The sequence below is a fragment of the Trifolium pratense genome, linkage group LG1 (assembly GCF_020283565.1).
Source record: "Trifolium pratense cultivar HEN17-A07 linkage group LG1, ARS_RC_1.1, whole genome shotgun sequence".
Taxonomy (NCBI): Eukaryota; Viridiplantae; Streptophyta; class Magnoliopsida; order Fabales; family Fabaceae; genus Trifolium; species Trifolium pratense.
The window spans coordinates 11446266-11469050 of record NC_060059.1 but is presented as its reverse complement, the minus strand read 5'-3'; the positions used below and the strand labels follow the sequence as shown (position 1 = coordinate 11469050).

The 22785-nt window shown below is 32.9% G+C and overlaps 3 protein-coding genes and 1 non-coding gene across 7 annotated transcripts; 2 read left to right on the top strand and 2 right to left on the bottom strand.

Moving 5' to 3' along the window:
* The first annotated feature begins 396 nt into the window (after nucleotides 1-396).
* Nucleotides 397-5095, top strand: LOC123920840 (zinc finger CCCH domain-containing protein 32). 4 transcript variants are annotated; one of them, XM_045973409.1, is made up of 7 exons: nucleotides 397-904; nucleotides 1002-1153; nucleotides 1562-1624; nucleotides 1758-1877; nucleotides 1970-2260; nucleotides 2361-2672; nucleotides 3380-3763. In XM_045973409.1, exons 1-7 carry the CDS (start codon nucleotides 808-810, stop codon nucleotides 3395-3397), a joined length of 1053 nt encoding a protein of 350 aa, XP_045829365.1. In that variant the 5' UTR covers nucleotides 397-807; the 3' UTR covers nucleotides 3398-3763. The 4 variants fall into 4 exon arrangements, with proteins under 4 accessions (XP_045829365.1, XP_045829235.1, XP_045829159.1 ...); XM_045973279.1 differs by lacking the exon at nucleotides 3380-3763 and adding an exon at nucleotides 4435-5095 and having other exon boundaries at nucleotides 489-904; nucleotides 1011-1153; XM_045973203.1 differs by lacking the exon at nucleotides 3380-3763 and adding an exon at nucleotides 4435-5095 and having other exon boundaries at nucleotides 490-904.
* A 6129-nt stretch (nucleotides 5096-11224) lies between these two features.
* Nucleotides 11225-16333, top strand: LOC123920765 (BTB/POZ domain-containing protein At1g03010-like). Its single transcript, XM_045973114.1, has 4 exons — nucleotides 11225-11687; nucleotides 13662-13728; nucleotides 13829-14998; nucleotides 15496-16333. Exons 1-4 carry the CDS (start codon nucleotides 11596-11598, stop codon nucleotides 16027-16029), a joined length of 1863 nt encoding a protein of 620 aa, XP_045829070.1. The 5' UTR covers nucleotides 11225-11595; the 3' UTR covers nucleotides 16030-16333.
* A 118-nt stretch (nucleotides 16334-16451) lies between these two features.
* TRNAR-ACG lies at nucleotides 16452-16524 on the bottom strand. The gene has a single exon. It is a non-coding gene; the product is annotated as a tRNA-Arg (tRNA).
* Nucleotides 16525-17129: 605 nt separating this feature from the next.
* LOC123920683 (monothiol glutaredoxin-S1-like) lies at nucleotides 17130-17444 on the bottom strand. The gene has a single exon (XM_045973014.1). It carries the CDS (start codon nucleotides 17415-17417, stop codon nucleotides 17130-17132), a length of 288 nt encoding a protein of 95 aa, XP_045828970.1. The 5' UTR covers nucleotides 17418-17444.
* Nucleotides 17445-22785: the final 5341 nt, after the last annotated feature.

Genomic DNA, 22785 nt, shown 5'->3' with positions numbered 1-22785 from the left:
AGAGAAATAATGTAAATTTTACTAAATTACTCTTTTCAAAATTCAAATACTTTTTGGGACAAATATCTCTAACAGCCGTATATCATTAACCCCAACCAACCAAACAAAAGAAGTTGTAAGGCAAGGGACATTGGCGTCATTTTTCAAAGGACGAGTGTCGGTCACTACTTTACTCACTAGTACTACTAGTTTAGTGAGATTTGAGTTCCAGCCAAAAAAAATGTACTAATGCTAACATTATTTTTATTCTTTTTTGGACCAAATAGATGGTACATGTTGACGCTACTATTAATTAATTCGAAAATAAATAATAAATTCCATTCTACGGCTAGGATCTTCCGTAGTTGGTGAGAACACTCCGTTTTCCGTTATAAACTATGATATGATGATATTTTTATTCCGCGAAATACAACAAACATTTCCTCTATTTGGCGGGCACACAAAAAAAAAAAAAAAAAAAACAGAAAATTATATTAATTCTGAAAATCTGAAAATAAAAACAACACAGAAAGAAAAGAAAAGAAAATCAGTGACCGTACATACAGTTCCAGAGAGAGAGAGAGTGAAAAACTAGAAGAAAGAGAAAGAAACACTAACACACACACACACACACACGAACGAGAACACAAAGAACGTGTGAAAAGAAAAACCCATTTTCTGTGTGTCGGGTTCTCAATTAGGAAGGAAGAAAGACGAGCTAAGCTCGCCGATCTTCCAGAACATTCTAGATCACTCTTTGTAAAGTTGTTGCTGTGTACAGGTGAACAAACAAAACAACCTCAAAAACCCCAAACACAACAAACAAAAATGGACTTGTACGTTCGGAGCCCCACTAGAAACGGATCCAACCCGTTAAATCAACATGAATGGCGTTCACCTACTGCTGATACAACTGCTCTCGGAGGTTGTTGTTATGTTAGGGTTTTGTTATTGTTATGTTTATGTTAGGGATTTTGTTTTTAATAATAATTAGGGTTTTGAATTTGGTTTTTGTGTTGTAGGTGTTGTAGATTCGATGTGGCATTTAACGATTGGTGGTGGTGAATCTTACCCTGAACGACATGGTGTGCCTAATTGTGCTTATTATATGCGAACTGGGTTCTGTGGTTATGGTGGAAGGTGTCGATTCAATCATCCGCGTGATCGTGCTGCGGTAACGGTTTTAATCGTTTTTAGATATCTACATTATGTTTGAATTTCATGGAAGTGTTTTATTGCTGTTAGTTTTAGTAGTAGATACTATTTTATTGCCTTTTTTGACTGGATTGTTTAGTGTTATTCCTAAATTGTTAATTGTTAAGATTCATGTATAAACACGTGTTAGTATTAGTAAGGAAAAAAGTATTAGAAGAATGCAATATTCCATTTAAGTAATATACATTCGCTAATTGATTCCTAGTGGGAACAATTCTTGGTCAGACTTTACTTACCTCGTGGCCGAACTCTGGATTACTAGGCCCGTTCCCTTGGGAACCAGAGGGTTAACACCAAAAAAACAATAACATTTGCTAAAGGATATAAATATATGAACTGAGTCAACTCAATTACTGTTCCTGTTCAGGTTGCTGCTGCAGTAAGAGCTACGGGGGACTACCCAGAACGGCTCGGGGAACCTCCATGTCAGGTATAGTTTGTTTATTTTCAATGATATTTGTTATTAACTTATTACTGTATTTGGTTCAGAAACTTCTTATCTTTACTGTTTAATAAAAGGGTTATACTAATTGTGGTTGTTTTTTTTTCTTTGTGATGAGCAGTATTATTTAAAAACTGGAACCTGTAAATTCGGCGCGTCCTGTAAATTCCACCATCCCAAAAATGGAGGGGGATATTTAAGCCAAGCTCCACTAAATATTTATGGATACCCATTACGACCGGTTTGACTCCTATTTTTGTTCTCTTTTTCTTCCTTATCTATTATTTATAGAGAATTGTGCATATGGTTAAACCGTGTCTTTTGTTTAAACAGGGCGAGAATGAGTGCTCCTATTATTTGAAAACGGGGCAGTGCAAATTTGGCGTAACTTGTAAATTCCACCATCCTCAACCTGCTGGCACGTCATTGCCAGCATCTGCACCTCAATTTTATCAACAGGTGCAGTCTCCAACTGTTCCTCTGCCTGAACAGTTTGGAGGAGCTTCCCCAAGCGTGAGAGTGGCTAGACCTCCTGTGTTACCTGGTTCGTATGTACAAGGGGCTTATGGTCCTGTACTTCTTTCCCCAGGGGTTGTTCCATTTCCTGGATGGAGTCCTTATTCGGTGAGAGACATATCTGTGTGTGTATATATTGTATGTGAAAGTCTTTTTTGTTCCTTTGCTTTAGTACTTACAATATTGTGATGATTTTAAATTAGTGCAGGCTCCTGTAAGCCCTGTGTTATCTCCTGGCGCGCAACCTGCTGTTGGGGCTACTTCTCTATATGGATTGACCCAGTTGTCGTCATCAACATCAGCTTTTGCTAGACCTTATACTCCTCTGCCCTCTTCTCCTGGCCCTGCAGGAAGCAGCCTGCAGGAAAAAGTATTTCCTGAAAGACCTGGTGAACCGGTCTGCCAATACTATCTGAGAACTGGAGACTGTAAATTTGGATTAGCTTGTCGATATCATCATCCGCAGGATCAGGGTGTTGCACGACCACTTCTTAGTCCCATTGGTCTTCCGTTACGCCCGGTATGAATGGTATCTCAATTTGGTTATTTGTTGAATCGATTGTTTAGTTTTCTTTCATTTGGTTTAAATTTATGCTGCTTGACTTGTAATTTCTGATATCAACCATATAAATATGTAAATAATAAATGTATTCTGCTAGGAGTCATGACATGCCGTCAGTACTTCCTATGTATTAGAAACCAAAATCTGTTGCTAGTCTAAACAAAGCTGTTCTTTTAGGGGCTTAGGGCCAATGTCCCTGCTCGGTGTTTAACTTGTTACCTGTGTCGTTAGTATTAATGTTTTTTGCACAACTGCATGGTGAGAATGCTGTAGGACTGTCCCTAATAAATGCTCCCTCAAATGGTGGAAAACTTTTCTTTTTCAGAAAATGCTACTCGCCTAGTTCTATAAATTAAAAGACCCCATCCTTATGGCCGTTTCCCCATGTGTATTCCAATTCAATTTGATATTGAGTAGTTATGTTCCCCTCCAATCTGAGTTGCTGTTCCATCATGTTGGTGCTGCTGCAACCGAGTGGTGCTAGAACTCTTTCATAAATTATAACTTCAATTTAAGTTTTGAATGTCATTTATATCATTATATATTTAATTAGAGTTGAAATAAATGTTAGAGGTGATTTTAAAGTTATCATTATTTGTATTTTGATTATGGATCATGATATGATCACACAATTAAATTTTTTCTCTCTCCCCAATTGATCCTAGGAAGGATCTCGATTTTGACAACCTTGCTTGATTCCTTGATGGAACATGATTGGCTTTCTCTATCTATCCTGCTCCCTCACACAAAAGCATGGGTTTGAGACATAGTATTTGTCTGTTTATTCCGAAAAATGGGGGTTACATGGATCAAACCTATGGTCACTTGGTCATTCAATTTGAAGCCATGATACCATGTCAAGGACCAACTCTCCTAAGCTCGGATGAATGCACATTATTGTAATGATATATATGTAACAGTCTTAATGCAAAATCTCGTATTCAATATATTTCCTTTTAAATTGTCATGTTACTTGTTGCATTCTAAGTGTTTGTAATTCAAAAGTTCTATGTTTTTAAAATAAAATTTATGAGCTTGTGATTGTTTTATATGGATATAATTTTTGAACGGTTATTCAGCTCAGAAAACCCAAGGTTTCATTAGTCGATCCTAATTCGGAATTGATGGTTAAGCCTTTCCAGTTTCCTGCTCAAAATGTCAATGTAGTGATGCACATAATGTTAAAGTTGCCGTATGGTAGTTTCTATTCTTTCTTAACCTGTGCTTTGCTTGGTTGGTGTCTTATCATGGTTGAGAGGATATGAGATGGAAACATAGGATTAAAGACGCGGCTGCAAAAAAGCAATGTTCATCACCTTGTAAGTAAATTATGGCTGCGGTGATCTTTTTTCTCCTCTTACGGAGGATTTGTGATGGAACAAGCTATGCGGTTATGTACACTTGCATTGTGGCTGCAACGTTTGGACATATAATGTAGTTAGCCACATTAAGTAGCTCTATAGATTAATTATTTATTGCGTATCATATGCATGCTTTTCCATTCATTTATAACGAGTATTATTAGAGTTAACTAGCTGATTGAACTTTTACTATTCATACGAAGTATTAAACTGAATCTAATCACTAATTGTTTTTGGTCACATTATAATGCTGTGTTAGCACTATTTTTGCCGATTAACAAAAATGTTTGTATTAGCACCTTAATTTATGTGTATTCTTTTGGGAATTGTTCGTAATTAATTTATTTTCTAGAAAACAGGGTGTACAGCCTTGTTTGTTTTATTTACAAAATGGGCACTGCAAGTTTGGCTCGACGTGCAAGTTCGATCATCCTGTGGGGTCAATGAGATACAGTCCATCAGCATCTTCTCTTATTGATGTTCCAGTTGCTCCATACCCAGTTGGGTCTTTACTATCTAGCCTGGTTCCTTCAACGACATATTCAGAGTTTCGGCCTGAACTGAAGTCAGGTCCCAAAAAGGAATCCTATCCAGCCAGAATGCATTCTTCCGGAAATGGTTCTGGTACTTCAGTCGGTTTAAATTTTTCACAAGGTGGGTCTGTCTCACTGTCTGATGCGCAACTCTCAAGCCAAAGTTCTGCTTCTTTAAACGGTAGCAGAAGCAGCAGACAGAGTGGTGAGATACGTTGATCAGGCGCGCTATAGTACAAAACTTGAAAATGCTTCCACATTATCTATCAAATGTGATTTCACAAGCCTCCAATGCTTCTGTCTATATTCCCCTCAGTATTTAACGGAAACTGTTCAAGTTTCTTTTCGCCATTGAAAATGTCATCCAATCCTGATTCGTGTGTAGGCCTATACACCAGGTCATTCTCTTTTATGCTTATTTCATCTGATCATATTATTATTACTATTATTATATTATATAAATATTATTACTGATCATATTATTATTATTACTATTATAAATATTATTACTATAGTCTCATATAAGCTTTATACTATTATGCTTTCTTGACTTCTTCATGCCCTGTGCAAAGGTAAAGAGAGTTAGAGACACAGATGGCTCAAATTTTAGTTTTGCTATTTTCTACTGTGTTTGAAAATTAGTCTCTTTTTTTTGCCATGCAATCCATGCATGTTATATGATAAAAATTGATAGTCAATCTCTAGGTGATTTATTTCGCAATTGATTTTAAGGGCATGTTTGGATTAACTTATTTTTGAGCTTATGAAAAATAACTGATGCAAATAAATAACTTTTATGTTAATTCATAAGTTTTCACTAACGAAAAAAATGTATCTTCATAATCTGTTTTTTCATAAATTTAAATTATCATATTTGCATAAGTTATTTTTTTTCAAAATACATTTTTCGCTAATAGTATAAAGCTATATAAAACCTACTTGGGTTGGTGCATTGGTATTGGCTTGGGACCTGGGAGTGTACTCCTCTTGAGGTCTGAGGTTCGATTCTCTCTGGCGCCAATTTGGGTGGGCTAATTTAGCTTCTTAAAAAAAAAAGTATAAAGCTATAAAAAAAACATATATACTTAAGCCATTGATATAAGCAAATATTAGCTGATGTCAAGGATGCAGCAGAGTCAGCTTTGGTTTTATACAGCCATTGGAATTTGATAAATATAGAAAACTTAGAAAGAAGTTCTGGTGAATTAAGCGCAAGATAATGAAAACACGTAAAGGAGGCAAATGTTAGATGCTCTACTTGAAACACTGATGAATGTTTCCGGTTAATTTACCACTTTGCATGGACAAAACCATTTGTTTTTATATAGAAAAGTTTAACTGTTTAAGTGAGTTGGGTTTTAAAAAACTCATAGCAATCATCATATTATATAGGCAATAATTCACGTGTTAGTAACTTTATGCGTTACACGGCCATCAAATCAAATCAATATTGATTCATTGAACAACTATAACTACCAAAGTGTGGTGGGTGGTGGTTCCATACTTGCAAGCTTGTCTTGCTGTAGGGGAGACAGTCAAGTGAAAAACCCATCAACTCCTTTGGAAGATTTAATTTTTTTCCTTTTTTCTTAATGAACACGTGAAAGATTTAATTCGATAGTGCTTGTTTTTTCACCGAGAATTCTCTGACTTATTATGAAATACTGTATATAATTTGCCATCATTACCAAAACTTTGCTCTAATGAAGGCTAATGTTACGGTGGACCACCTTTACAGCTGGTCCACCGTGGACAAGTGACCTACCGAATATGAATTTTACGAAATTCTCAGTTGGATTTAAAGTTTATATCGTATAGAATCATCTATAATTTTTTTAAATTTTTTTGAAAATCATTTGATATGTTATTGAGACCCATCAAGATTTACATTATTTAATAAACCGTTAATCTTGATGTGTCTTAATAACATATCAAATGATTTTCAATTTTTCTAAATTTTTCTATGGATGATCTATATGATATAAACTTTCAATCCAACGGTGGATTTTGTAAAATTCGTATTCGTTATAATGTTATTTATGACTGGTCCACCATGGATTACTTGATGAAGTGATCCATATTAGAATTTACCCCAAATGAAACTATACTGTATATTTTAACCTTGAACAATTTTGACCAACCATTCATTCATTTACCTTTCTTTAATTTATATAATGTTTTTTTTTTTATAAACTCCAATTCAAGAGTTTGGTCCAGTGGTAAAAAGTCAAGTCAGAACAATAAATCTTATTACCTTTCTATTGATTTTTACAATGATATATACAATGGAAGTTTCTATATTTATTTTCTATATGACTAATAATAACAAAGAATATTCTAATATCAACAATAATAGTTTAACAAGACATATCTTAGAAGAAAGTAAATATACATTCTTTGTAAGTGTTCTTTAAATTTTAAGGACTTTTCTACCTTGCATTTGGATACCATTCCTCACCTAAATATGTTTTAGAACAGAAAAAAAACAATGATTACAATACTTACTTTGTATCTAAGGAATTCTTCAAAAAATAAATAAATACACTTTCAATACATAAATAAATGAAGTATACTTTTGTATTTGGATTAATTGTGAAAAAATAATTACATTGGAAACTAACTATTTGCATAATTGGCCAGGTTTATTAGAAAAGAAATATGTTTTGATGTGATAATTCATAAATAATTTTTTTTTTGACATAATTCATAAATAATTGTTTACCGAGAAACACTACTTTTATAAAAATTCAAAGACTTCACAGTTCACACTGATAGTATATTTTTTGTCAAAGTTATTCAATTTGAATGTGTTTAGGGTCCGTTTGGTGCGCAGGATAGCATAGTGACAGGATAGGATATAAAACAGGATAATGATAGGATATGATAACAGCATGATAACAGTTATACTCAGTTATCATATCCTGTGTTTGGTGCACACAGGATAACAAACATGATAACTATTATATTTTGTTTTTAATAGCTCATAATAATATGATAAGATATATAACATATTTAAATGACAATGACAAAATTACTATTGTAAAACAATTGTTATTTTTTTAAAATTATTTTGTAATACTTTTAATTTTATAAATAAAAAATATGAATAAGTAATCAAATAACTTTATATAATTTCAAATAAAAATTATGAGAAAATAATCAAGTTTAATTTTTTATATGAATCTTGATCAAATAAATAACTCAATAATATATACATGTTAGATAAGCCAAATAAATATATGATATATCTCATACGTAAATAATAAAACTACTATTGCAAAAGAATTATATTTAATTTTTTATAAAATTTAAATTAATATCCCTATTTGTCAATTTTTTTAATAATCATTTTACTTTAAAATATTGTAATTTTAGTAAAATTTTGATTTTTTAGAATATATAAATTACAAAATTACGCCTGTGAGAAAATCACATATGTATTTAAAAATTAATTATTTTATTATTTATATTTTATGTATTTTAAAATATATTTTATAAAATAAATCAATAATTTTTTTTTCTTATCCTATCCTGCTGGTAATCCAGCTCAAATTCAGGATAAGAATTATAACTAGAGAGACAGGATAAGATAAACTTCAGGATTAACTTATCATATCCTGCTGTATCACCAAACACTGGATTGCGGCAGGATATGATACAGTTATCTTATCCTGTGCACCAAACGGGCCCTTAATATTTTAATTTATTTTTTGCACCATTTAATTTTTTTTTGAAGAGCATTTAAAAAAATTATTAACAAAACCAATATTTTTATATTTAATACAACCCTTCAATTGCTTAAAAAAAAAATACAACCCTTCAATAAAATGCAAATTTATACAACATTTAAATTTTGGAGGTGAGCTGTTGTCGTACGAATTTGGGTTTGCTCCATTTATTACTCATTACTCATTTATTTGTTGTCTATTTATGACATAGATAGACACAAACGAAGATCAGTGGAACCCACTAATTGGTGGAGCCACTTTTAATGGGTCTCACTAATCTTCACTTTTAATTTTCCTTGTTATTCCTGTCAACAAAAAAAAAATTCCTTGTTATAAATCATTTTTCTCACAAATTGGTTCAATTATGTTAGCACCTCTCGTGTGAGAATGACAAGTGATAAGAAACCCACATGTTCATCCAATACAATACAGTTAGTTATATAATTGAAACTTGATTTGAGTACAAGGTTATAGATGCATACACCCTTTTGAATATAGGCCTCATCCCTGCAATTAATAATGGTAGAATTCCCAGTCCCACAAGTTTTGAACATGTGGGGTTATTTGTTTGTGCACACCATGATTGTAGCCACAATCTTTCCACCCTTACACTAATCATATTCGTAGTAGTTACTTTCATTTAATCCCTATATGTCTATGTGTGTGAAAAGGGGAAAAACCTCTTTTGTTAAGGCCCTCTCAATCATAATATCTCAATTAAATTAGGCGCTACTTTCTTTGTCTTTTTTCTCCCTTACATACATCATTAATTTTGTATAGTATGAAAGTATACTTTTGTAATTGCTCTTCTATCTTACCAATAACAATCCAAGAAGGTTTAAATGAAATGACGCATGTCTCTTATATCTTAATCAATATTCTGTCTTGGGTTTGATATCTGATTCGGACATGCAACAAAAGCTACTTTTCAATTATATTTTCTCCTTTTAAAAAGTTAAAATGTTTGCTTAGACGTTTCAATTATTTTATCTACTAGTACTTATTGGCATTGCTTTGGGATCTAAATTTTTATCTTTTGACACACCTGGTCCATATTAAAGTTAGTGGCTACTTAATCTATGAAGCATGAATATTTTTTGAAATAGGCATGTTACATTGTCTGAACCGACACAAAATCGATACTTATAATTACATTGAATTATGTCAATTTTTAAAATTATTATTGGTGTCTATATATCAGTATTCATATTGTGTTCGATGTTTGTTTATGTGTTTGTGGTTCATTTCATACCTATAATAACGGAGCATAATTGGCAATCAAGGAGGAAAGAATAAAAGGTTATGCAAATTTAAGACTCTTTGATTATGCTGCTTGGTGCTTGTACTTCTCTAGAGTTACAAAGGAATAATTTGAAGAGTAATATAGGACCACCTGCCAACTGTATATTCCTATAGAAAGAGAAGCTGTAAAGCCTGTAACTTTGGTTCAGATGATCAATTCTTTTCAGAAAAAAATGAGGCATTAGCAGACTCAAAGTTATAGAATATGAAATGAAGGACACATCCACTTAAATTGTATTAATTCAATTACTCATTGCCTATCACCACCCTACTCAAACCATACAACAAAATAAATTGATGGCCTAATTATGACCACCAGATCAATACTATAAGCTATAATCATGATTGTCCCAACTGTTGTCACATGATGAGTAATTGTGGTACACATTAGTGTCTATATCATGAGCTAATTTTTATTTAATTCATGTGTATTGGGGTGACCCAAAGTGCTAGTACTCATCATCATTTGCTATTCACTTATTGTGTGTTTGGTCCTGCACCAATAAATATTGGTTTTGAATGAATTGATTGTTTGAAATTAATTTTTGGACTGATATTGGTTGATCCGATGAAGAAATAAACGTCTACGCATTAACAGGCATGGCAATTGGTGGACTGTGAAATGGTATGGGGATCATATCATATGTACTCTATTACACTTTGACCATACAGATCACCACGAGCTTCATCTTCAGCCCAACTCAACTCAACAAGCTCATCGAGGCCATTAAGGCCATGTTGAGCTCAATCCTTAGTTCAACTATGCAAATCATTTGGACCTCGTCTCGGCCTGCCACACATCCTGTACGAGGGAACATAGTGACATAAGCTACGCGTGCCTCAGCTTCACGTGATATGCACGGACGAATGATGTGAGCTACGTGTGCTTCGGCTTCACGTGATCTGCACGTGAACTACGCACGCCAGCTCCACGTGTCCTGTACGGACAGACTGCATATGGAATTTGGGCCATTAGCTTATTGAACTTGACATCCAAATATGAGAAAAGCCCATTAAGTCAAGAAATTATGGACTATAAAAGGAAGCACTTGGGAGAAAAAGAGGGACAAATCCACTCTAGGGTAAAACAATGTATTTTTAACAGTCATTTTCTAGAGTGCTATAAAACTCTTTAGAGCAGCTCACACTTTGTATTAATCTTGTGTTTACACATGTGAACAATTTTAGTTAAAAATAATTTCAATGTAAAGTGATTTATCTATGAAACTATGAATACATCAATACAAATGAGTCGAACAACGTATTCAAGACAAAAACATTCAATTGTAGAGACAAAAACTTCATGTTAGAATCGATTCTGGAGGCAACATCAATTTTACTCTAAAACATTTAAACATGTCAAAATCAATTGTATATCTTCAAAATCAATTTTGACACCTCTGAAAATGGAACCAAATATATACTTAGCTTTATTATATGACTTGCTCAATAACTTAATACTTGTATCGGACTGATCTAATATTCCACTTTTGTATACACATTATAGTAGCAGTTAATATATGCTAATTATTTGAATATTTTTCATTAACTATTCATATAATTATTACTAATCCCAAAAGCACTGCAACCCTTCCGGATTCCTGCAATATCTTAAGACAAAAAACATGTAAAAGAAATAGAAAAAGTCCACTTACTCATTACCTTTCACCGAAAAGTGAAACCATACACCTGTTTATTTCTTGACTTTAGATTAAATTATACACACTCATAAAGTATGGTTTCATAATCACCTCAAGTTCTATAGAACTGCATGAACTATACAGAAAGAAGCTGAAGAAACAAAGTGTGTGGTTCTCAACAAAAAGAATCTACCAAGAGAATGACATAATAGTTTTGTTTTTGAATGAGTTGTTAACATAGTGACTTCAGTAAAAGAGTGACAGTACATTAAATTAGTGGGGTGCAAAGGCATCAAAATTTGCCAGATTTTGTGGAAATGGGAGTTGTCACTGTTGGAGAATATAAGCCTAGCATTTCTGGGAAGAGGACCTTTCGTCCAAGTTCTAGCATAAGACATGCAACTGAATGGTAATACTTTGTTATTTCTTAATTATGTGTGTTTTTACCGTTAATTTTTGTCTTACAAATATGTTTGAATTGACAGTGAGTTTGACAGAATCACGATGTATCTGTGTGACTTTAACAAAATCACAGTACACCGTTATTCTGTCAAACTCACCTTGATTCCAAATATACAATCTAGCTAGCTTACAGAAACATATAGAAGCATTTATTTTAGATACATGAAGATGGTTTTTCTTGTTCTTAGTTAAAAATAATAAATGCAATGAGGACACAATGAATATGAATTAGGCAGGATGACAGAAATTGTTCTAATGAGTAATGAATGACCAACAAACCACCATAAACTCTAAACAAATCCTAATTATTTTTCCTCTGTATTGTCATTATCACATACATATATGTAGATTTTGACTAATAATTGGAATTAATTTTTTTAAGGTTAGTGTTTAGTGGTTTACATTTTTGTGGGTCTGCACTCTACAATTAATTCAACCGTCCCTTTCTTATTTGATTCTGAAGGTAACAGCTGGAAAACTTTTATTTTGTCTTGTAGTGTTGCTCATGTGTTACTTTAGTTCTACGAAGCACGAACAAAGACACGGACACTGGACACAGATACGTCGACACTAATAATAATTTGAGAAAATAACATATTTCAATATAATCATAAGTGTCGGTGTCGTGTCGATGTCGGGACACACCTAATCCAAAAAGTGTCTGTGCTGCATAGGTTTAGTTAGTTCATCTCTTGATAGTCCTCCAATTTCCAACCCTCCTTAAACTCTCATCCTATGAAGCACTAATACAATCAGAAACACCATATACACGACACTATACATCAACATTGTTAATAATTTAAGAAAAAAGTGAATTTAATTGAATATAATCACATAAATTAGATACCAGACATATCTTCAATCAGAAGTGTCGGTGTTACATTTTATATCGTATTTGATTAACATTCACAACCTATGCAAAACTATGGTTGAAAAAAGCAACACGTTCACTTTCAGTCCATGATGATACAATTTTGAAACGTTGAAATTAGCAGATAAATTAAGATGTAACATGGAATGGAACATTGACTTTGATGTAGCCATGTACACTCTAGACAGAAACATAGTATGATGCTGCATGGTTAAATGTCCAAATCCCACGTGTCTTTTATGATAATGCCAATGAACATTTGTCTGCAATTATTCACATACTTTTGTTATCTTTAGATAGCCTCTATAACTAAAAGGCTATGTTAGGGAATTTTGATTTAATAATAAGTCACTGATTATAAGAAAACATTTTGGCTCTATACATAGCCTTAAACATCAACATGACAGTACTTTTGTGGCACAAATGGTTTCCCTTTCTTATCTCTCAATGTCACTCATCAATGATTTCAATTAATGGGTTCCAGTGTTTTACTACAGTGCCATAATAATAACCTATCTTGTAATATTCAACTATACTTTAACCCGTGTAACCATTTCGTCCAAGTTAAGTCCTCGAAAGCGTAGTCCAGTAGTATGAGTTGGGATGCTGAATGAGTTTAAACTTTAAAAACGAGGTTAAAAGTTCGATTCCTGGTGCTAACAATTTTTCTCTCCCCCTCTAACAAACTAACAACTAACATTTGCCGATAACTTACTTTTTTGTCTAGGGTAATGTAAAAGACTTAAAGTGGTCACATTCAAATTATGTATTTATTGAATTGGGGCCATTCTCATCTATGTACTTGATCTTGCAAGATTACACTGTTTTTCTGTTTGTGGTTAGCAAAACACATACATTGAACTCTATTTAGTACATTAAATTACATATACATATGCTGCAGCATAAGACTCTTCTAAGGTCTCAAATATAATTTCATTTTGGTAATATATATATATATATATATATATAGCTGCTTCAATTGTTGCTTCTTTATATTGAGTTTTCCATGTCTAGCATATGCAATTATTCAGCTAGATTTGTGCATTACAGGCCAATATCTGATGTCTCTAGTGATCTTACCATCGAAGTCGGAGCTTCAAGCTTTGCACTTCACAAGGTAAACAAACAATGTTAATCTTCCTTTAATGTTACAATCATGAAAATAATGTTTCAATATTGAAGTACTAATAAGTTGTTTGCAACTGTTTTTTCTACAGTTTCCTCTAGTTTCTAGGAGTGGAAGAATTAGAAAACTTTTGTTAGAATCAAGAGATTCGAAAGTTTCGCGCATAAGTCTACCAAGTGTACCAGGTGGTGCAGAGGCATTCGAGCTAGCTGCAAAATTCTGTTATGGAGTTAACATTGAGATCACTCTCTCCAATGTTGCTATGCTAAGATGCATAGCTCATTTTCTAGAAATGACAGAAGACTTTGCCGAGAAAAACTTGTTGACGCGAGCCGAATCATATCTAAAAGAGACAGTGCTCTCAAACATAGCAAACTCAATATCTGTTCTTCACCGTTGCGAAACTCTCCTACCTTTTTCAGAAGAGATTGGCCTTGTTAACAGACTAATCAATGCAATTTCAAGTAATGTGTGCAAAGAGGAACTTACTTCTGGTTTGCAAAAACTAGACTATAATTTCCCTTCTAAAACCATTGAACCTGAAACACCTTCACAATGGTGGGGAAAATCTCTTACTGTTCTTAACCTTGATTTCTTCAAACGAGTTTTATCCGCGATGAAGTCAAAAGGACTAAAACAAGACATTATCAGCAAAATTTTGATAAACTATGCACATAATTCTCTTCAAGTAGTCAAAGGAAGCTTACTTGACTTGGAAGTTTTGAAGAATCAAAGGATTCTTGTTGAAACAATAACTAGTTTATTACCAACTCAATCAAGGAAAAGCCAAGTTCCAATAGCTTTTCTCTCAAGTTTGTTGAAATCTTCAATAGCAACTTCAGCATCTACTTCTTGTAGATCGGATTTGGAGAAGCGGATCGGTCTACAACTTGACCAAGCAATTCTTGAAGACATTCTGATTCCAACAAGTTCGTATCAGAATAATAACCGTTGCAGTACTATTTACGATACAGATTCAATTGTGAGGATTTTTTCGATTTTTCTTAACTTGGATGAAGAGGATGAGGACGATAGCCGGATGCGAGATGAAAATGAAATGGTTTATGATTTTGATAGCCCTGGATCTCCAAAACAAAGCTCAATTCTTAAGGTATCCAAATTGCTGGACAATTATCTTGCTGAAGTTGCATTAGACCCAAACTTGTTTCCATCAAAGTTCATTTCACTCGCTGAATTGCTTCCCGATCATGCACGTATTTTAAGCGATGGACTTTATAGAGCAGTCGATATCTTCCTCAAGGTTAGTAATCTTTGCTTTTCATATTAATCATCAATCAATTTAGGGTCAGGAAATTTTATCTCTATAAAAGTAACAAAATTGAAAATTCTCGGTCACATTAGTCTCTGTTGGACAATTTCAATGGCTAAATTCATCCAACTCAAAAAGACTAATATGGTCGAGAATTTTAAATATCCATGACTATTCTGAAATATTAACAATTTCGTGACTAAATTGATTAAAGGATGATTTTGTGATTGACTCTATAGATAAGTTGATATCTTCCTTAAGGTATCAGTCTCAGTAGTCTTTGCTTTTCAAACGAATCATCAATTTAGTCCCTCAAATTATCCGTGTCAGACAATTTCATCTTTAAAAGTAACGATATTTAAAATTCTCGATCACATTAGTCTTTGTTAGACAATTACAAAGAGCAGTCAAGATTTATCAATTTTAAGGACTATTCCGAAATATTAACAACTTCGCGACTAAATTGATTTTCCACTTATGTGACATAGGTTCATCCAAACATAAAGGAATCCGAGCGATACCGGTTATGCAAAACCATAGATTGCCAAAAACTGTCACAAGAAGCATGCAGCCATGCAGCACAAAATGAAAGACTACCAGTTCAAATGGCAGTACAAGTTCTATACTTCGAACAAATCCGTCTTCGCAACGCCATGAATGGAGGACACAATCAATTACTCTTTGGTGGACTAAATGGTCAATTCCCTCAACGTTCAGGTAGTGGTGCAGGAAGTGGAGCAATGTCACCTAGAGATAACTATGCATCAGTTAGAAGAGAGAATCGAGAACTGAAACTCGAAGTAACAAGAATGAGAATGAGACTCACCGATTTGGAGAAAGATCATGTTTCTATGAAACAAGAACTTGTTAAGTCTCATCCTGCTAATAAGCTCTTCAAATCATTTACTAAAAAACTAAGCAAGCTTAATGCATTGTTTAGGATTAATGGTATTAAGGCTAATGGTGTTGGTTTTGAGAGAAGGTTCCCTTTTCCTAAAAGAAGACGTCATTCAGTTTCTTGACTACAAAAAAGAATGTTTAACATATATGGTCAGATTTTACTTACCTTTGCGACCGAACTCTGGATTACTGAGCCCCCTCTTCTGAGAACCAAGAGAGTTAATAAAAAAAAAAAAAAACTGTTTAACATATAGTAAGATCATGTATAGTTTATATGGTATTATGCATGGAGTGATTGTGTCTATTTTGTTTTGTTTGGTAATATGGTAACATACCAATACCATTATAATTTACATTACTTTTTCCGATTGATTGAGAATTGTAACAACATTAATAATTTAATATATATTTTCAGTGGTAAACAAATGAGGAAGTAGGAACTAGTATATAACAAATTTCATATATAATATTATATCATTCATTTCCTTCTGCAACGAAGGTAAAGTTAAAAAAAGAAGAAAAAATGCTTTGATAAAAAACAAAGCGACTTCACTGGGGATCGAACCCAGAATCTCTGGTTCCGTAGACCAGCGCCTTATCCATTGGGCCATGAAGTCATTTGTTGATATTGGTTCTCGCAGTTCTGTATATATATACTACTAGCTTTAAAGCACATATAAATGATATAAATAAGAATAAATCACGTGTACCATTTTTTTTTATTAGATTGGATCAAAAGTGCTAGAAAAGAAATAAACTTATTTATTAACATGAATACTATCCATAAGAGAGGATGTAATTTTGATTCAATTTTAATTCTTTATTATTCATCTTTACGTCAGCATGTCTTGTTACATAGGATGACGTGACATGTGCATCATTGTCCATGTGATAAGACATGTTAACATGGCATGAGAGTATATGTACTTTAACTTGATCAAAATCAGTGAAAGTTTGGAAGACAACCTTTTTTAAAATGGGTTAAAGTTAGAGGGTTTAAAGTGCTATTATGAAAATTTGGACTAAAATCGTAAGTTTTTTAAAAGTTAAGGGGTAAAATTGCAATTTAACCTATTTATAACTAGATACTGTATATATTAACATTAAGCTAGCTATAGAATTCAAAATATACTTGATAAACTTTGACATTTATTAAACTAGAAGTGATGTAGAACTAGCTTTTTGCTTAAAATCAAATCCATATATATATAGCTCTCATTCATCATTTCAACATTGGTCCTAACTCATTGCGAAGATGGAGTGTCATGATTCTTTTAGAGCCACCAATGAGTTGTTGCCCAATAAACACAGCTGGTACACTTGGTTGGCACCCCAATTGAAGCAATTCTCTTTCAATCTGTATCCCATTTGTCATCTCATCAAGCTCATAAACAATTGGGTTTGCACCAAAGTTTCTTATCAATGACATGATGGAGTGACTCAAACAACATGTGCTTTTGCTAAATATCACCACAGCCTTATCATTCACCATCCTTGTAATCATTTCCATGATTAATAATTAGCTAGAAGTAATGCTATGTACGTAATTGGATGATTTTTGAGCTAATTGGTTATATGAAGAAACTAAGCTTCGTTAAAGGGATATATATAGGTTGATTAATGTATTGTTGCATGTGACCATGTCAATATAAAGGAAAGAATAAGATCTTAAGACAAAAAAAAAAAAAAAGATCTTAAGACAAAATTTCAGATTATTCTAGAGACTTTTATCTTCTTCATGCGTGGTTGCATATACATATATTGAGGTAAATCTATAATGAATTCAAGATTTTTTTTTATAGATAAGATTCTTGTATTTTGATTTATAAATGAGCAATTCCGTCAACATGGTGTTGGAAAAATTGACAATATGAATCTCCTCTCAGAATTCGATTCTTGGAGTCATCTATTTGAGATATGGATCTGTTGTTATCCAAGATACATGCAGTTTCACACTGTTTTTTAATCACAGCCGTTGATTTGAGATCAGACGATTCAAATTACATATCAGCTATACAGTGATCTCATCATTGGGAGTTTAACCCTGGTCAAAAAAACAAAACTAGATTTTCTGTATCATTAACTAAGGGATTAGTTTCATAGTGAGCCCATCTGACCTAAGGCATAGTGTCAGTAGGGATACCTTAAGGCACCTACTAGAGTCAAAGATTCTAATGACATTAGATTAGTAAAAAAATGAGCAATTTTTATTAATTGAAACTATAACACTTGAGGTATTAGCTCAATACTAAGAGTTTAATCGTAGTTTAGATTTATAACCTTATAAAATAGTCATTAGATCCAATTTAATTAATAAAAAAAATCCCCTTCAAAACATAACTTTAAGCTATAATATTTTCTAAATCAAGTCAACCATAAATGCATCTTCCTTTTGATCAAATGATCAATAGTGGTTGTTTGATAAGAGCAACTTATGCTAAAATAGGTAAGGAAGTGACAAAACTTAGAAAAGGAATGAGAATACATGGAAAAAAAAATGTTAGAAAACTAGAAGAGCATGTCAATGACACTAATCAGAAGCTAAAGAAGATATGATCTGTCACTTTCTGATTTGTAATTTAGATTATGCTTAATTTCAACTTTTAATTAGTTTAACATTTTTCCAGATGCTAAAAAAATTCCATCGACTATTTATAGTATGCTCACAATACAAGTTTAAACGTGTTGAAAAATATGTGGCACAAATATTAATTATTAGATTATGGTTGGTGGTACTGAGTATTTAATCTTCACTTAGGTGAAAATTCAAGTTAAAATCTCAGTGCTGAATCTGCATATGTTATTTAGCTATCACCTATTGCTTTATTATTCGGACAAATTATAGCACTACAATTAATCATTTGTAATTTTGTATTTTAGTTTTGTTTGTCATTGATTTTGTTTTTGGTGTGGTTTACTTGAATTCACAACACAATCATCTATTAATTTTAGTTGTCAAGAACACTACATTATGTATGCAGAAGTTGAAGTTCGAATCTCGTATACTTCACTTATTCAATTTAAGGTAAAATTTTTAACCACTATATTACTTGACCAAAAACTTATATGAGCATTGGAAGGATTAATTTTTTTTTGAACAAGCCTTAGCAGGATTAACTGTTATGGATGTTTTAATTTTTCTAAACAAAAAATATTTTAGAAAACTCAAATTTTAAATTTTTCCAAAATTCAAAAAATTGAATTTTTTTTTTTGTTTTTAAAACGAAAAGGGCAAAATAAGAATTTTAAAAAATATGTGGGGTAAGAGTGCAAAATTAAGGGATAAATAAGAAGTAAACTATTCATCGACACGCGATCTCCAAGAGATGATAGAAGTATTGGGTTGGGCTTTTGAACTTTATATTCACTGGGCTACTAAAGCCTGTATTTAATTAATCCAATGCGGTGTGAAAATTGCTTTTTTCGCCCCCCATGTTTCTCTTAAACCCCTCAAAAATCCCAAAATAACCTTGAATTTGGGGGGTTTAGGAAGCTATGGATCCTAGGATCCGAAATATATTATGTGTGGTTCGTGGGATCCGAAACAAGCCAATTATAGATGGGAACACGTTTTTTTTGGGGGGGGGGGGGGGGGGGCGAAAATTGTGCTTATACGTTGGTTTGGAGTCTACAATCCAAAACCAATTATGTTCGGATTCTGCGAACCGAAATGGTCACAAAAATCACAGGTTTGGATCCTGCGAACCGAAATAGTCACGAAAATCACAGGTTTGGATCCTGCGAACCGAAATGGTCACTAAAATTACAGGTTTGGAGTGTACAGTCCAAAATCAAGTTTTCTGCAGAAATTTTTTACAGTTTTACAGGCCAACATTATGCATGTTCGGAATTTGCTCTTTTGCGGGTTCAACTACATTAGGTTGTGCAATGTCGGGTTCATCGATGTTCGGTTTCATTTCAAACGGAGGTTCGGCCATCACAAACCCTACCTATCACAATAAATTTCAAAAAGCTGTCCAGTTTGGCATGTGGGATCCGAAATGGGTTCGGATTGTATGAGCCAAACGCGACTGCGATCATAAAACCATGAAAATTGGAAAAATTAACGGTTTAAAGTGCTTATTACCTCTTGTATGACTCCGATTGAGTATTGCGCCCCTCTTTGAGTGAATAAACGTTGCTTTCAAGTCTCTGATACGCCAAAAAAATCGCCCTGGCTCCAAAGCTCCCAATTGAGTGTCCAAGTGGTTATGAAAGTGCAACTTCTGAAATATAGGCTATATAGACTCAATTCGGATCCTACACACCGAATATGAGCGTTTCCGGTTGGTAGAATCCGAATTGATGCAAAATTTTAAAAATCAAAGCATTTCGGATTGTACAGTCCAAAATCAAGTTTTCCTGGGCAAATCATCAACGATGTACAAGTCAGGCATAGCCAGCCAATGGCTTGTTTAAACTGGTTTCGGATTGTATGGTCCATATCAAACAAGTTTCGGCTTCCATACTCCAAAACCGTTAAAAATAAGGACGTTCGGATTGTACAGTCCGTACCCAGGTTTTCCTGGGCAAAACATCACGTACAAGGCAGGCATAACCAGCCAATTGCTTGTTTAAACTGATTTCGGATTGTATGGACCATAACAAACAAATTTCGGATTCTAGAGTCCAAACGCATTTATAGGGTCAAAATGGTCACTTTGGGGGGCCTTGGAGGAAACAATGGGGGGGGCAAAAGCAATTTTCATGCTGTGTTTAAATAATTACGGTCTCTTATTATTATTTTTTTCGTAGTCTAGTGGCTTAAATCACAAATTTAACATTGTTAAAAATTAACTACCTTCCCCGACTAAAAAAAATATAACTCTCTTCGTCTTTAATCTTTGGTCCTTTGCTTTTGTCCCAAAACTCTGATTCTTTCAAGAAATCAATGTATAATAAATTATGTTTTACCATTTGTACCCTTAAAAAAAATTTATTAAATGATTTTTTCTCTTTTTTAATAATGTAATGGTATAATTGACTTAACATATTAATATTTGTTATTTCTTAATTTATGTACAAAATTCTAAAAGAACCAAAGATTTAGGACAGAGGAAGTATAAAAAGAAAAGAAAAAAAAAAGTGAATAGGATATTCATGTCTTTGTATATGCAATATTTGACCTATTTATTAGTTGAATTATTAATTGATTGAAATTGATATGAAAACTTGAACTAAACGTATTAAGACGAGAAAACAAACATTGCACTGAGATGATAAGATTTTAAGAAAAAATCACACGTGACACACAAAAAGAGTTCATATATGTTGGATTAAAAAACTTGTACACAATATTAATAGCGAGTAAAATCATCAAAGAAGAAAACACTAGTATGCTACCACTGAGTTGACGCTGATAGAGTGAAATTTGTTGTGAATGTACGCTGACTTTTAAAGAGAATGATGAGTTAAAAATCTCACATACATAAAGTAGACAAAAAATTTCAATGTAATGTTTTATAATCGAAACCGACCGAACAATTACTAAGATGCAACTTTTTTTTTCTCGATTTCAAGTGCCCCCACCCCTCTATCGCTTAATTTATCCATCTTTGATAGATGAGAGAAATGTTATAACCTTGTAATATGTGAAGAAATAGGTGTAAAATATAAATCTAATATTCTAGGTCTATTTTAATTTCTACAAATTTCAAACAAAGTGATTGTATCTAACCCTCTTTGTTGTTTATCAAGTTCTTCTATCTTTTATTGTTCTATGTATTAATTAGGTGTTGAATTATTTGAAAAATATAAATTTATGGATCAATGGAACTTTAAATGTAGCAACTGCGAGATCGGGAGGGAGCTGAAACCACTTGCCAGAACTAACCCTCGAACCTGATTAAACTGATGGTGAAAGTAAAACAAAAAAAATGTAGCAACAAAGTTTCAATTTAACCTGTTAAACCTGTCACGGTCATCCGTATAACTAGACACTCGAACAAATTAAGAGGTTCCGGTTTTTATCGTTTGACAATTTTCGGCCCAAACTCGACCAATGCTCAACCCTAGTTGTACTATGAGATTGATTTTCACTGTTCTAAATAAATACAAATCAACTTATGCGTCGGATAGAAATCTCTAAAAATAATCTAGACTAACAGACTTTAGTTAGATTATTCACTATAAGCCCGTTTTGATTATTATAGAAAAGAAAAAGAAGAAAGAAAAAAAAAAACCTCAGTTAATTTCATAACTTTAGTCATTGTCTCATAGAATGCCTATACGTAATGTGAAGGATCTTTTAATTATTCTCATTTCATTCAATTCGACTAAACATTGAAAACGGGTCCATTTAATCATACCATATTCTTAAAAACGTAACTTTCTATAGATTCTTCCTTCAAGTTGTCGATCTATTCCTTTGAAACAATCTATTACTTTGTGGGATTTTACTCTCGTAAAGGAGGCGAATTTTGGTTTATCCTTTGTAAATGTTTTTTTTTTGGATTACCTCTATAATGTGAAGATTCTCTGATTAATACTAGTATTGTTGGAGGGACTAAAAATATATTAATTTAATTAATTAACTAAAAGAGGTGTTGTTCACAAGTCATAATTCAATCGACAAAAAATGTCTTTGTTAGGGCGGACGTCATGATCGGGGTTCAAACCCAAGCTCTTTCACTCGCGTGTGAGTTTATAATGATTTTTTCATTTTGTCTGTAAAAAAAATGAGGTGTTGGGTGATCAAATGTCTATTAGGCACTTTAGATTATGTTTAGCAAGGTCAAACCATCGGTTCATAGTAATTATTTTTAACGTATAAGTTTATAAGATCAAATTTAAAGTCGAACCGTTTGATAATAATTTTTTCTCATGAGTCTGTAGGGTTGTTTCTGGATCTATTGACGATAATAAAATCATTGATTGAA

What these genes read in the sequence shown, in the direction of transcription:
- LOC123920683 (XM_045973014.1), bottom strand. Translation starts at nt 17,417, where the DNA reads ATGGAAATGATTACAAGGATGGTGAATGATAAGGCTGTGGTGATATTT.
- LOC123920765 (XM_045973114.1), top strand. Translation starts at nt 11,596, where the DNA reads ATGGGAGTTGTCACTGTTGGAGAATATAAGCCTAGCATTTCTGGGAAG. An exon ending in ATAAGACATGCAACTGAATG is followed by an intron (nt 11,688 to 13,661) that starts GTAATACTTTGT and finishes TGTGCATTACAG; the next exon opens with GCCAATATCTGATGTCTCTA. An exon ending in CAAGCTTTGCACTTCACAAG is followed by an intron (nt 13,729 to 13,828) that starts GTAAACAAACAA and finishes TTTTTTCTACAG; the next exon opens with TTTCCTCTAGTTTCTAGGAG.
- LOC123920840 (XM_045973203.1), top strand. Translation starts at nt 808, where the DNA reads ATGGACTTGTACGTTCGGAGCCCCACTAGAAACGGATCCAACCCGTTA. An exon ending in ATGGATACCCATTACGACCG is followed by an intron (nt 1,878 to 1,969) that starts GTTTGACTCCTA and finishes TTGTTTAAACAG; the next exon opens with GGCGAGAATGAGTGCTCCTA. An exon ending in CTGGATGGAGTCCTTATTCG is followed by an intron (nt 2,261 to 2,360) that starts GTGAGAGACATA and finishes AAATTAGTGCAG; the next exon opens with GCTCCTGTAAGCCCTGTGTT.